The 14305-nt window shown below is 41.7% G+C and overlaps 2 protein-coding genes across 3 annotated transcripts in view; one reads left to right on the top strand and one right to left on the bottom strand.

Moving 5' to 3' along the window:
• Positions 1–7064, bottom strand: part of mars1 (methionyl-tRNA synthetase 1) — a 56160-nt gene extending 49096 nt beyond the window's left edge. Inside the window, exon 1 of one of the 2 annotated variants that reach the window (XM_034166132.1) lies at positions 6829–7064. In XM_034166132.1, coding sequence (XP_034022023.1) covers positions 6829–6931 — 103 coding nt within the window. In that variant the 5' untranslated portion in view covers positions 6932–7064. The remainder of the gene's footprint in view (positions 1–6828) is intronic. The other variant, XM_034166134.1, reaches the window with a different exon arrangement.
• Positions 7065–7420: 356 nt separating this feature from the next.
• The window catches only part of arhgap9 (Rho GTPase activating protein 9), a 164200-nt gene continuing 157315 nt past the window's right edge, over positions 7421–14305 (top strand). Inside the window, 1 exon segment of the mRNA XM_034166131.1 lies at positions 7421–7588. The gene's annotated coding sequence lies outside the window, so the exon portion shown is untranslated.

Here is a 14305-nt window from a genome sequence, read left to right as displayed (position 1 = left end):
TTTGCATGAGTCTGGTCTGCTTGAGGTTTCTTCCTCAAAAAAGCTCAAGGGAGTTTTTCCTTATCACTGCTGTCTATGCACTTGCTCAGGGGGGTTGTTAAGGTGTGTGAATTTTGTGTGTGAGGAGCGCAGCTTTCAGGAAATCAATTGACAGCATCAACTGACATATTTCGACTTCTGAGAAAGCCCGTAAAAATCCATAAATTAGCCATCACTGTTAAAGTTGCAGTGTTCAAAGCGTGTGAAAAACGTAGCGGCTTATAGTCTGGAAATTACAAGTATAGATGTACACTTCTGAAATTTCAGAAGTAAATATGCATTACAGAAATCAAAATACATTTATTTTGTAAATTCAGGTCATCCTTACTTCACTAGCGTGTTGCCCATGGGGATCCATGGGCTCTAGATTGGGGAGTGTTTATAAAATAGGTAGCTGACATTTTTGTGGTAAGGGTGGTAATAAATTAAGCAAAGCTTGTATAATGAGTTGGAATGGCGTGTGAGTCCAGAATGTTTTTAGAACCTTAGACCTCAACAATTTTTAGAAGAACTCAACCCTTTTATTTCCTGTTAATAATGTATTTTTTTTATGTTAATTTACTGTTTTAATGTACTTAGAAATTGTTTAGGTTCTTGTTATCATATACACTATTGTCATTTCATTTCTACTTCTGTTTTGTTATTTCATTTTTAAATGGACCACAATGGAAATGTGTTTACACTTTTTTGTGTCATCCATTTATTTTTAGCACATTTACAATTATTTTCTGCACTTACATTGAACTTGCTAAATAAAATCCCGCACACACACACTTTCAATATAAAGATGATTAGAATGGCGTGTTAGTCCAAAACGTAATTAGCAACATTAGTTAATATCCGTAGTTTCTCCAAAAATATTAATCCTGTCAACATTTTATTTTAGCAGTGTGTTCATTATTGAGCCAAAATACATAAGCATGCCAAACGGCAAATACCAGCTGTCCTCAGTTTGTCCATGATCAAAATTACACACATGCACGGTTCTTGTCTTTTCTGCATTTTGAAGCATGTGCATTTTGCAGATGCTTCTATTTGTAGACACAGAAACGGTGGTGGAAGACAAACGCAATACACATTTCACTCATGCTACCAGCAACATGGCACTTAACACACTCATGGTAACAGCAACATGACACTTAAACTGACTAAACCAATTAAAATACAAAAACACTAAAAACACTGTTAAACTAACATGAACCCCAATAACAACATTTGTAAAACCCCAAAATCCCAAACTTCCATGGTGCATGTCCATTGTTTACTGGTTAGCTAAAAAAAAAAAAATCACTAATTTTTCAAAAAATATTTGTCCTATCAACTTTCCATTTTTGTAGCATTCCTTGACCAAAAATACATAAGCATACCAAACAGCAAATGTCAGCTCTCTCCGGTTTCTGCCTGATCCAAACCATACACATGCACACAGAAGCTACTCTGGATATTATAATATCAATGTTTTTTTTGTTTTTTGTTTGAGAAAACTACAGAGTCCCTTCAATGTCGGACTCTGTAGTTTTATCTGGGCCCCTCCCCAATCAGACCGGGAGTGACATGTTTAGCCGCATGTTCTCCCTGAATTGCTGGCTGTCTGAGTGGTGTCCAAAAATGAGGTGGGCTTCATAGATAATTGGCAAAGCTTCTGGGGAAAATCTGGTCTTGTTAGGAGAGACGGCATCCATCCCACTTTGGATGGAGCAGCTCTCATTTCTAGAAATCTGGCCAATTTTCTTAAATCCTCCAAACCGTGACTATCCAGGGTTGGGACCAGGAAGCAGAGTTGTAGTCTTACACACCTCTCTGCAGCTTCTCTTCCCCTGCCATCCCCTCATTACCCCATCCCCGTAGAGACGGTGCCTGCTCCCAAACCACCAATAACCAGCAAAAACCTATTTAAGCATAAAAATTCAAAAAGAAAAAATAATATAGCACCTTCAACTGCACCACAGACAAAAACAGTTAAATGTGGTCTATTAAACATTAGATCTCTCTCTTCTAAGTCCCTGTTAGTAAATGATATAATAATTGATCAACATATTGATTTATTCTGCCTTACAGAAACCTGGTTACAGCAGGATGAATATGTTAGTTTAAATGAGTCAACACCCCCGAGTCACACTAACTGCCAGAACGCTCGTAGCACGGGCCAAGGGGGAGGATTAGTAGCAATCTTCCACTCCAGCTTATTAATTAATCAAAAACCCAGACAGAGTTTTAATTCATTTGAAAGCTTGTCTCTTAGTCTTGTCCATCCAAATTGGAAGTTCCAAATCCAGTTTTATTTGTTGTTATCTATCGTCCACCTGGTCGTTACTGTGAGTTTCTCTGAATTTTCGGACCTTTTGTCTGACTTAGTGCTTAGCTCAGATAAGATAATTATAGTGGGCAATTTTAACATCCACACAGATGCTGAGAATGACAGCCTCAATACTGCATTAATCTATTGTTAGACTCGATTGGCTTTGCTCAAAATGTAAATGAGTCCACTCACCACTTTAATCATACCTTAGATCTTGTTCTGACTTATGGTATAGAAATTGAAGACTTAACAGTATTCCCTGAAAACCCCCTTCTGTCTGATCATTTCTTAATAACATTTACATTTACTTTGATGGACTACCCAGCAGTGGGGAATAAGTTTCATTACACTAGAAGTCTTTCAGAAAGCACTGTAACTAGGTTTAAGGATATGATTCCTTCTTTATGTTCTCTAATGCCATATACCAACACAGTGCAGAGTAGCTACCTAAACTCTGTGAGTGAGATAGATTATCTCATCAATAGTTTTATATCCTCATTGAGGACAACTTTGGATGCTGTAGCTCCTCTGAAAAACAGAGCCTTAAATCAGAAGTGCCTGACTCCATGGTATAACTCACAAACTCGCAGCTTAAAGCAGATAACCCGTAGTTGGAGAGGAAATGGTGTCTCACTAATTTAGAAGATCTTCACTTAGCCTGGAAAAAGAGTCTGTTGCTCTATAAAAAAGCCCTCCGTAAAGCTAGGACATCTTACTACTCATCACTAATTGAAGAAAATAAGAACCCCAGGTTTCTTTTCAGCACTGTAGCCAGGCTGACAAAGAGTCAGGGCTCTATTGAGCCGAGTATTCCTTTAACTTTAACTAGTAATGACTTCATGACTTTCTTTGCTAATAAAATTTTAACTATTAGAGGAAAAAATTACTCATAACCATCCCAAAGACATATCATTCTCTTTGGCTGCTTTCAGTGATGCCGGTATTTGGTTAGACTCTTTCTCTCCGATTGTTCTGTCTGAGTTATTTTCGTTAGTTACTTCCTCCAAACCATCAACATGTCTATTAGACCCCATTCCTACCAGGCTGCTAAAGGAAGCCCTACCATTAATTAATGCTTCGATCTTAAATATGATCAATCTGTCTTTATTAGTTGGCTATGTACCACAGGCTTTTAAGATGGCAGTAATTAAACCATTACTTAAAAAGCCATAACTTGACCCAGCTATCTTAGCTAATTATAGGCTTTGTACTTGGCCCCACAAATCTTAGAAACATGGTGTCTAACCAGACCTCTAGTAACACTGAGAAATCTTGGAGTCATTTTTGATCAGGATATGTCATTCAATGCGCATATTAAACAAATATGTAGGACTGCTTTTTTACATTTACGCAATATCTCTAAAATTAGAAAGGTCTTGTCTCAGAGTGATGCTGAAAAACTAATTCATGCATTTATTTCCTCTAGGCTGGACTAAAAGTTCCCTGAAAAGCCTTCAGTTAATTCAAAATGCTGCAGCTAGAGTACTGACAGGGACTAGAAGGGAAGAGCATATCTCACCCATATTGGCCTCTCTTCACTGGCTTCTTGTTAATTCTAGAATAGAATTTAAAATTCTTCTTCTTACTTATAATGTTTTGAATAATCAGGTCCCATCTTATCTTAGGGACCTCATAGTACCATATCACCCCAATAGAGCTATAGACCCAGCTATCTTAGCTAATTATAGGCCAATCTCCAACCTTCCTTTTCTCTCAAAAATTCTTGAAAGGGTAGTTGTAAAACAGCTAACTGATCATCTGCAGAGGAATGGTCTATTTGAAGAGTTTCAGTCAGGTTTTAGAATTCATCATAGTACAGAAACAGCATTAGTGAAGGTTACAAATGATCTTCTTATGGCCTCGGACAGTGGACTCATCTCTGTGCTTGTTCTGTTAGACCTCAGTGCTGCTTTTGATACTGTTGACAATAAAATTTTATTACAGAGATTAGAGCATGCCATAGGTATTAAAGGCACTGCACTGCGGTGGTTTGAATCATATTTGTCTAATAGATTACAATTTGTTCATGTAAACGGGGAATCTTCTTCACAGACTAAAGTTAATTATGGAGTTCCACAAGGTTCTGTGCTAGGACCAATTTTATTCACTTTATACATGCTTCCCTTAGGCAGTATTATTAGACGGTATTGCTTAAATTTTCATTGTTACGCAGATGATACCCAGCTTTATCTATCCATGAAGCCAGAGGACACACACCAATTAGCTAAACTGCAGGATTGTCTTACAGACATGAAGACATGGATGACCTCTAATTTCCTGCTTTTAAACTCAGATAAAACTGAAGTTATTGTACTTGGCCCCACAAATCTTAGAAACATGGTGTCTAACCAGATCCTTACTCTGGATGGCATTACCCTGACCTCTAGTAATACTGTGAGAAATCTTGGAGTCATTTTTGATCAGGATATGTCATTCAAAGCGCATATTACACAAATATGTAGGACTGCTTTTTTGCATTTACGCAATATCTCTAAAATCAGAAAGGTCTTGTCTCAGAGTGATGCTGAAAAACTAATTCATGCATTTATTTCCTCTAGGCTGGACTATTGTAATTCATTATTATCAGGTTGTCCTAAAAGTTCCCTAAAAAGCCTTCAGTTAATTCAAAATGCTGCAGCTAGAGTACTGACGGGGACTAGAAGGAGAGAGCATATCTCACCCATATTGGCCTCTCTTCATTGGCTTCCTGTTAATTCTAGAATAGAATTTAAAATTCTTCTTCTTACTTATAAGGTTTTGAATAATCAGGTCCCATCTTATCTTAGGGACCTCGTAGTAGCATATCACCCCAATAGAGCGCTTCGATCTAAGACTGCAGGCTTACTTGTAGTTCCTAGGGTTTGTAAGAGTAGAATGGGAGGCAGAGCCTTCAGCTTTCAGGCTCCTCTCCTGTGGAACCAGCTCCCAATTCAGATCAGGGAGACAGACACCCTCTCTACTTTTAAGATTAGGCTTAAAACTTTCCTTTTTGCTAAAGCTTATAGTTAGGGCTGGATCAGGTGACCCTGAACCATCCCTTAGTTATGCTGCTATAGACGTAGACTGCTGGGGGGTTCCCATGATGCACTGTTTCTTTCTCTTTTTGCTCTGTATGCACCACTCTGCATTTAATCATTAGTGATCGATCTCTGCTCCCCTCCACAGCATGTCTTTTTCCTGGTTCTCTCCCTCAGCCCCAACCAGTCCCAGCAGAAGACTGCCCCTCCCTGAGCCTGGTTCTGCTGGAGGTTTCTTCCTGTTAAAAGGGAGTTTTTCCTTCCCACTGTAGCCAAGTGCTTGCTCACAGGGGGTCGTTTTGACTGTTGGGGTTTTACATAATTATTGTATGGCCTTGCCTTACAATATAAAGCGCCTTGGGGCAACTGTTTGTTGTGATTTGGCGCTATATAAAAAAATTGATTGATTGATTGATTGATAGAGCGCGTCGCTCTCAGACTGCAGGCTTACTTGTAGTTCCTAGGGTTTGTAAGAGTAGAATGGGAGGCAGAGCCTTCAGCTTTCAGGCTCCTCTCCTGTGGAACCAGCTCCCAATTCAGATCAGGGAGACAGACACCCTCTCTACTTTTAAGATTAGGCTTAAAACTTTCCTTTTTGCTAAAGCTTATAGTTAGGGCTAGATCAGGTGACCCTGAACCATCCCTTAGTTATGCTGCTATAGACAGACTGCTGGGGGGTTCCCATGATGCACTGAGTGTTTCTTTCTCTTTTTGCTCTGTATGCACCAATCTGCATTTAATCATTAGTGATTGATCTCTGCTCCCCTCCACAGCATGTCTTTTTCCTGGTTCTCTCCCTCAGCCCCAACCAGTCCCAGCAGAAGACTGCCCCTCCCTGAGCCTGGTTCTGCTGGAGGTTTCTTCCTGTTAAAAGGGAGTTTTTCCCCTTCCCACTGTCGCCAAGTGCTTGCTCACAGGGGGTCGTTTTGACCGTTGGGGTTTTTCCATAATTATTGTATGGCTTTGCCTTACAATATAAAGCGCCTTGGGGCAACTGTTTGTTGTGATTTGGCGCTATATAAATAAAATTGATTTGATTTTGATTTGTTTGTTGTTTTTTTATTTATTTATTTACTTATTTTTAGAGAGAATCTCATGATTACTATGGAGCTCTGATTTTATAATTATGAGGTGGGGAAAATGAAAGTTTTTCCATTTTCAGGGGCCGTGAATGGGATTCCATATAAACATGACAAACAAAGCAGTAATGAATAATAACAGGTGTTTCCAGTAACTTCTCAACTGAAACACCTATTGTTCATTTGTGTTGTATTTTGCTATTGTTGATTGTATGTTTTTCCAGTAGTAATGACCATCTTCTTTAGCAATGTCAGGCTAACGTTAGGTAGATAGCGAACAAGCGAGTGTTTACAGCAAACAAGTGAGAGGAAATTCATGTTAAACGCGACAAAAAATAGAAATGACGATTAGGAAATGACACACGTTACAGTTAAGCTAACAGTGTTGTTTTACCTTCATGGTTAACGTACTGAACATCACACTGCACTCCAGTCACTTCCAGCGCTGCTAACACCTTCAGGCACTGGGGATTGCCTTCACTTACAAAAAGTTTCATTTGGTCGTTGTTATCCACCACAACTGTCGACAGCGTTTAAAGTTTAAAACAAAGGCAAACAGCTGCTTCGAACTTTGCCGGTGAAAGCAGTCTACACGCTTGCTGATGCAAGCGACACTCACCCCCTCTGTAAGGACGGCGTTGTAGTTTTACAGCCGTCTCTGAGTAATTCACATCAAAGCTACCCGTCTGTCTAATGGACTACATATCCCACTCGCAGTTTAAAGGGAGGCGACCGCAAACCAGAGATGTTTGATTTATGTACCAGAGTAGCACAGCCGGGCGGATAGTAGCGTGTATATATGAGCTTTACATGTCGGTATTCCTTTTAACACTAAAAGAGCGCACAGCGCTGTCATATGCGCAGGATGCTGATTGGTCGCGTGAGAAGCCACAGCGCAATTATAGCCAATCATGAAATAGTAAACCCATACAGCAAAATTATTTTTTTAATCCTCTTAAAGATGCAGGAGGTTGTGGGAATTTGGGACTGTTAATTTGTCAAAGTACGCGGAGGATTTTACTCATTCCGCTTGCATTAATTAAATTATATAAAATTGTAAACCGTTTTATTTTCAAAGCACAAACTAAGCAAAACACTTAACTCGACAGTTCACCAAAATAATCCAAACCGAGCTGTCATCGCTCTGCAGTAAGGTGAGTGATGTTCTGTCCCTTCCACTCTACTTTTATCTGTCATATTTCTGATTAAACGTTGCTTCCTAATATTTTTTTTTCAGGGTAGTATCTTCAACAGTTTTTTTTCTAACGTACTGACTTGCGCTTTAAATCGCGCTGTTATTTAATCTGCTGGCCCAATGCTGCAAATATCTTGTAAGCAAATAATAAATCATTTATATTTTTACGAATTCTATTTGAATCCATCGAAAGAGTTTTACATTTTTTATGTACCCATATAAATTGACGTTTTATATGACCTCTTTTGATTTAAAATCTCAAACTCTGGTTAATGTTTCTTTGTGAGCTTTTAAATGTTTCCAAATACTTAAATTATTAATTTTATACCCACACGAAACTATTAAAACTTAAAAAAAAGTATGTAAATGTCATTTGAGTGAGATTTTTTTTTCATTTTAAATTAATAAAATGTGTGTCAAAAAGTTATAAGCTGATTTTACATCACTTGCATCATTATTGAGCTTTTTTCACACTTCTACACTACTGTGCAAGTTTTTAATGTGTCTAAATAAATAACCAGCTAACCACCTCAATGGTTTAAAGGGATGAAATGTTGCTCAACTTAGAAATAAACATATAAAAGTTAAAAAAAAAATGTGGTCACTTTTCACCTTTCAAATATACTAAATTTGTTTTAGGTTATTACCTGCAGTTTATAAGAAAATCAGGTTGTTTTTAACAATGCTTTTAAAAGTATTTCAGCATCAAGTGCTCATCAACATAATCCATAAATGGGTCACATATTTCTCAGTTGCAAAAATTATTCAGTACACCAACTTTTTCCACAGCATTGTGTTAAAGTGTAGCACAAGCTCTTGTGGCATCCTGCAAGGGAGCCACAAAGGGCTACATTTTAACAGCACACCTCAAAACCATTTCCTGTGAAACACCAATGTTCCACTCATTTTACCCGACACACACTTTCCAACGTCACATGCACTTGTGATTATGACACACGGTCACATTTTTCACTACTAATAGTACCTACAGCCAATACTAATTTCACATCATTTTTTCCTCTCCTGCCATTCGCAAATTAAACATCACACTGATAAGAATCGCTGCATTGTCCCTTCAGTGAGTTAATCATTATATACAGTATTTTATAGATACATATGGATGGTTAACCACATCATGTGACAGGAACAGTGTGACATGTTTAATTTTTTGTTGGTCTGTAATCTGTCTTAAATCCATGCAAAGCAAGCGATGCCCCCCCCCCCCTTTTGTTTGCCAGTGTGTGATGACACCAGCCTGAAAGATTACACCACACTTGGTATTTTGTGATTTTGCTGATTAAAAGTACCCTGTACCATGTACAGTATGTGAGAAAGTCACATAGTTTGCTATAATTACAAGTGTTTGCCACAAACTGCTGTTGTGAGACACTGAGAAACCATGAAAGATTTTTTGTTTTTTTGTCTCGTTATGCACATATTAACAATTTGATCACTCAGATTCTTTTTTTTTTGGGGGGGAGGGGGGGGGGTCAGTTGAAGGAATTGTGTCTTGTCTTTTTTAAGAAATCTGCTTGCGTGCGTGTAGATGCTTGTGGACTGAGTCTAGTAGACCACAAAAAGCAGCTTCATCTGACATTTCTGCTTTGTACTTCTCCCTGTGTCAATGCAGCGTGATTGCATTCACTTTTATAACATATAGGCCTTGAAAATAATATACTCATATACACTGGACAGATGAACATTTCAGTTTTGCTATTCTTATACTGTATCTGAACTGGTGACAAAGCTCAACAGTTTCTATTTCAGGAAAGTCTCAGCAACGTTGTCTGGCTGTTGCTTTCTTGATTTTTGAATAATTCAACGAACAAACCAAGAAAGAAATAGGTGCAGATGAAAAGTTGATCTCCTTGGTGGAAGGGGCAAGTGTCAAATGTCAGTAACAATGGACCACAAGATTGGCCTGGGGAATATGGTGGGCCAGTGTTAGTGTCCACCATTGCTGTTTAAGACATATTTGTGCTTTTGTATATGAGCATTTTGCAATATTCTTAATGTTTCTCACACAGATGTTTTGCTCAGAGCTGTATTTACTCATTGGCAGATTAGTATGAATGCAGAAGTTATACTCAGTGTATTTGTTAACGGTCACATGCATTTCAATGTAAGTAATAGCATGACTCTATTTTCTCTCTCTCTGTATATATACGAGGGCTGTCAATAAAGTATAGGTCCTTTTTATTTTTTTCAAAAACTATATGGATTTCATTCTTATGTTTTTACGTCAGACATGCTTGAACCCTCGTGCGCATGCATGAGTTTTTCCACGCCTCTCGGTGACGTCATCCGCCTGTGACCTTGTGGGAGGAGTCGTCCAGCCCCTCGTCGGAATTCCTTTGTCTGAGAAGTTGCTGAGAGACTGGCGCTTTGTTTGATCAAAATTTTTTCTAAACCTGTGAGGCACATCGAAGTGGACACGGTTCGAAAAATTAAGCTGGTTTTAACAGCTGATGAGAGATTTTGAGGTGATACTGTCGCTTTAAGGACTTCCCACGCAGTGGGACGTCGCGCAGCGCTCCCAGGCGCCGTCGTCAGCCTGTTTCAAGCTGAAAACCTCCACATTTCAGGCTCTATTGATCCAGGACATCGTGAGAGAACAGAGAAGTTTCAGAAGAAGTTGGTTTCAGCATTTTATCCAGATAATCCACTATTAAAGGAGATTTTTTTAATGAAAGATGTGCGAACGGGTCCGTGCATCGGGACGCAGCCGGCGCGGTGCGGCGGCACAGGAAAAACACCTCCGTGTTGATAACCATTTGCAAAATCCAGGCGGCTTTTGATGGCTTTCAGTGGAGTGAGTATCTGAGAAATTGTGTAACAGTTGGGCATGTTCCAACTTGTTCTTAAGGCTTCCAAAGGAGGTATTTTTCCTGTGGCGGAGTGTCGCGGCGGCTGCGAGCCAACGCTGCAATCCGTCTGCACGTCTTTCATTAAAAAAAATCTCCTTTAACAGTGGAATATCCGGATAAAATGCTGAAACCGACTTCTTTTGAAACTTCTCTGTTCTCTCATGATGACCTGGATCAATAGAGCCTGAAATGTGGAGGTTTTCAGCTTGAAACAGGCTGACGACGGTGCCTGGGAGTGCTGCGCGACGTCCCACTGCATGGGAAGTCCTTAAAGCGACAGTATCACCTCAAAATCTCTCATCAGCCGTTAAAAGTTTCACCGAAAACCAGCTTAATTTTTCGAACCGTGTCCACTTCGATGTGCCTCACAGGTTCAGAAAAAATTTTGATCAAACAAAGCGCCAGTCTCTCAGCAACTTCTCAGACAAAGGAATTCCGACGAGGGGCTGGACGACTCCTCCCACAAGGAGTGCTCACAGGTGAATGACGTCACCGACAGGCGTGGAAAAACTCACGCATGTGCACGAGGGTTCAAGCATGTCTGACGTAAAAACATATGAATGAAATCCATATAGTTTTTGAAAAAAATAAAAAGGACCTATACTTTATTGACAGACCTCGTATATGTTCTCCACTCAGATTGCAATAGCCAATCACAGATTAGCCTTTCTGTCCATCATTTACCTGTATCTTGGCATGCTTGGCACCAGAAAGTTATGTTGGATCCAAAGGGATCCAAAAAGGCTAGGACCAAAATTTATACTGGATCAGTTCCCACTGACCAGTAGCATTAGAGCTTACTGCCAACAGCTAGCCAATCAGAGCGCGGCATACAATTATTCATGAGATGACATCACTAATGACGTAGCGGAGGTCAGGAACTTGCTGACAGACGCTGGTTGAAAAATAGCAACAAACATGTCAACAACAGCAGAAAATCATCTGCCAACGAGGTTTGCTGAGTTCACAGACGAGGAACTGGTGGAAATATTGAACTCCAAGGATGTCAAAAACACTAAGAAGGTGTTGTGAAAAGTGTGATGACACAGACCCACAACAGGGGGTGTAAATGAATGGTCAATGGAAATGCAAAAAGTAACAATTTAATGTTGTGAAATGTGCACAACGGAATACAGATACAGTTTTACACTACAGTCAATTACAAAGTTGGTGTCGTGTGGGCAGGCTCGAGGATAGGAGACGCCCGTCCAGAGAAGAGTCGGGACCCACACGATTTCCACTGCCAACGGATCTGGAACACCCCAGAGCCGCCAAGTCCTGAGTCCCCAGGTGGCCACCGTCTCCAGCTGTCAGATCGGGTACTGCTGGCAGGAAACAGAAACAGTGAATAGTGGGTGTGTGTGCACACACCCAGCAAAACAGTCAGCAAGCAGTTCCTTTTCGGGTGGGAAAACACCTCCACCTCCTGATCTCACAATTCCTTTGAGTGTTCGTGTAGACCCCAATATACATTTAACGAGTGCAGGAGTGCAGAGCGGAAAACGCCAACTCCTCCCAACTTCCTCCAACTCGGCTGTAAGTGAATATGGCTGCAAACTCAAAATCACAGATTAACAGCTCCCAGCTTAGATGCAAAGTACATTACAATTTAAGCTTAGCTGCGGAAAGCACAAAGACGGCTGAGAGTTTACCTGAAATGGTTTGCCGATTTCTCGGCAGAGATGTGGTGTCTTCTCCAGGCTTTTATGGGTGAGGTGTGATGAGGTGATGAATGACAGCTGTCAACTCCGGGCTCCTGGTGCTCCTGGCGGCGACTGCGCCCTCTGGTGCCTGAAGCCCGCCTTCAGACAAGGCGCCCTCTGGTGTTGGGCCAGCAGTACCCCCTCTTCGGGCAGCCCACACAACAGGACCCCCCCCTCAACGGGCGCCTCTTGGGCGCTTGGTAGATGCCGCTGGTAGAAATTGGCCAGGAGGGCTGGGTCCAGGATGTAGCTCCGCTTCACCCAGGAGCGTTCCTCGTGTCCGTACCCCTCCCAGTCCACCAGATATTGGAATCCCCGGCCCCGTCGACGAACGTCCAGGAGCCTGCGGACGGTCCATGCAGGCTCCCCATCAATGATTCGGGCAGGAGGCGGCGCCGGTCCGGGGGTGCAGAGGCTGGAGGTGTGATACGGTCTAACCCTGGAGACATGAAAAACAGGATGTATCCGCAGTGAAGCTGGCAGCCTCAGCTTCACTGCGGCCGGGCTGAGGACTTTGGTGATTGGAAATGGTCCGATGTATTTGTCCTTTAGTTTCTGGGACTCAACATGCAGAGGGATGTCGTTGGTTGACAACCAAACCTCCTGCCCGGGCTGGTATGCAGGAGCCGGGGTACGCCGGCGGTCTGCATGGTCCTTAGCCCTCGTCCGGGCTTTCAGAAGGGCAGAGCGGGCTGTGCGCCACACCCGACGGCACCTTCTGAGGTGGGCCTGGACCGAGGGGACCTCGACCTCTCCCTCTATGGCTGGGAACAATGGGGGCTGATACCTCAAACATGCCTCGAAGGGGGAGAGGCGGGTCGCCGAGGAGATCTGACTGTTGTGGGCGTACTCGATCCAGGCCAGATGTTGACTCCAGGCCATCGGGTGCGCGGAGGTTACACACCGCAGGGCCTGCTCCAGATCTTGATTCGCCCGCTCTGCCTGTCCATTAGTCTGAGGGTGGTACCCGGACGATAGACTCACGGTGGCCCCCAGTTCCCTACAGAAACTCCTCCAGACTTGCGAGGAGAACTGGGGACCACGATCCGAGACAATGTTCATGGGGATACCATGCAGATGCACAACGTGGTGGACCAGGAGGTCTGCAGTCTCCAATGGGCTTGTCTGGGGTTCAGACGCTTAGCGGTCCGGATGTATTCCAGGTTCCGATGGTCCGTGAAAAACCGTGAAAGGCACCGTAACTCCCTCCAAAAGGTGTCTCCACTCCTCAAGAGCCTCTTTCACCGCCAGTAGTTCCCGATTGCCAACAGGCTTTTATGGGTGAGGTGTGATGAGGTGATGAATGACAGCTGTCAACTCCGGGCTCCTGGTGCTCCTGGCGGTGACTGCGCCCTCTGGTGCCTGAAGCCCGCCTTCAGGCAGTGCGCCCTCTGGTGTTGGGCCAGCAGTACCTCCTCTTCGGGCAGCCCACACAACAGAAGGTAGACAAGCACGCTACTGACATTTTAGAAGCATTCATATGCTGTTTACAACAAAATAAATTGACCTATTTTACTTGACTCTTTGTTGTTTGCTTAATTTGGGAGGGGGGTGGAGAACATAACAATTGATGGATGGCAAGTTGTCCAACATAGAGAAATATTGGACTCCTTACCATCCATTATTTGTATAATATATAAACAACTACGACATAGTGACGCCATCTACATTCACATCTGTGCTCTCTTTTAATCCATTTTAATTCTGCATTTGCTGTGCTTTGATGATTTGTGCATTCACTTGGTTATGTTTCACACAGATTCAATGCATTAAATACCACAAGCTGTTTCTCATCTAAAATGGAATGTTTAGGCTTCATCTTTCACAAGGAATGCCGATTGGCTAATAGTACTTTATGACCCCATCTTGGCCTTTGAATACCTTATCTAAGGGACCAGATCTTACAAGATCCAAACCTCTTTCAGAGTCTGACGTTGAATGGTGTAGTGAAAATAATTAATTTGCTATTTGTGATAAAAGAAGATTGTTTTTTAAATAACATAAAAAAATAGTGATGTTTACCATCTTTTGCTTCAGTAGGTCTTAAATAACAACTCCAGCTACAGAATCCATCCATGATTTAATAATTCCTTATGTACAGAAGAA

Source organism: Thalassophryne amazonica, chromosome 3 (genome assembly GCF_902500255.1).
Source record: "Thalassophryne amazonica chromosome 3, fThaAma1.1, whole genome shotgun sequence".
Lineage (NCBI taxonomy): Eukaryota > Metazoa > Chordata > Actinopteri > Batrachoidiformes > Batrachoididae > Thalassophryne > Thalassophryne amazonica.
The sequence above is the reverse complement of the archived record's forward strand: the minus strand, read 5'-3'. Positions and strand labels throughout refer to the sequence as shown.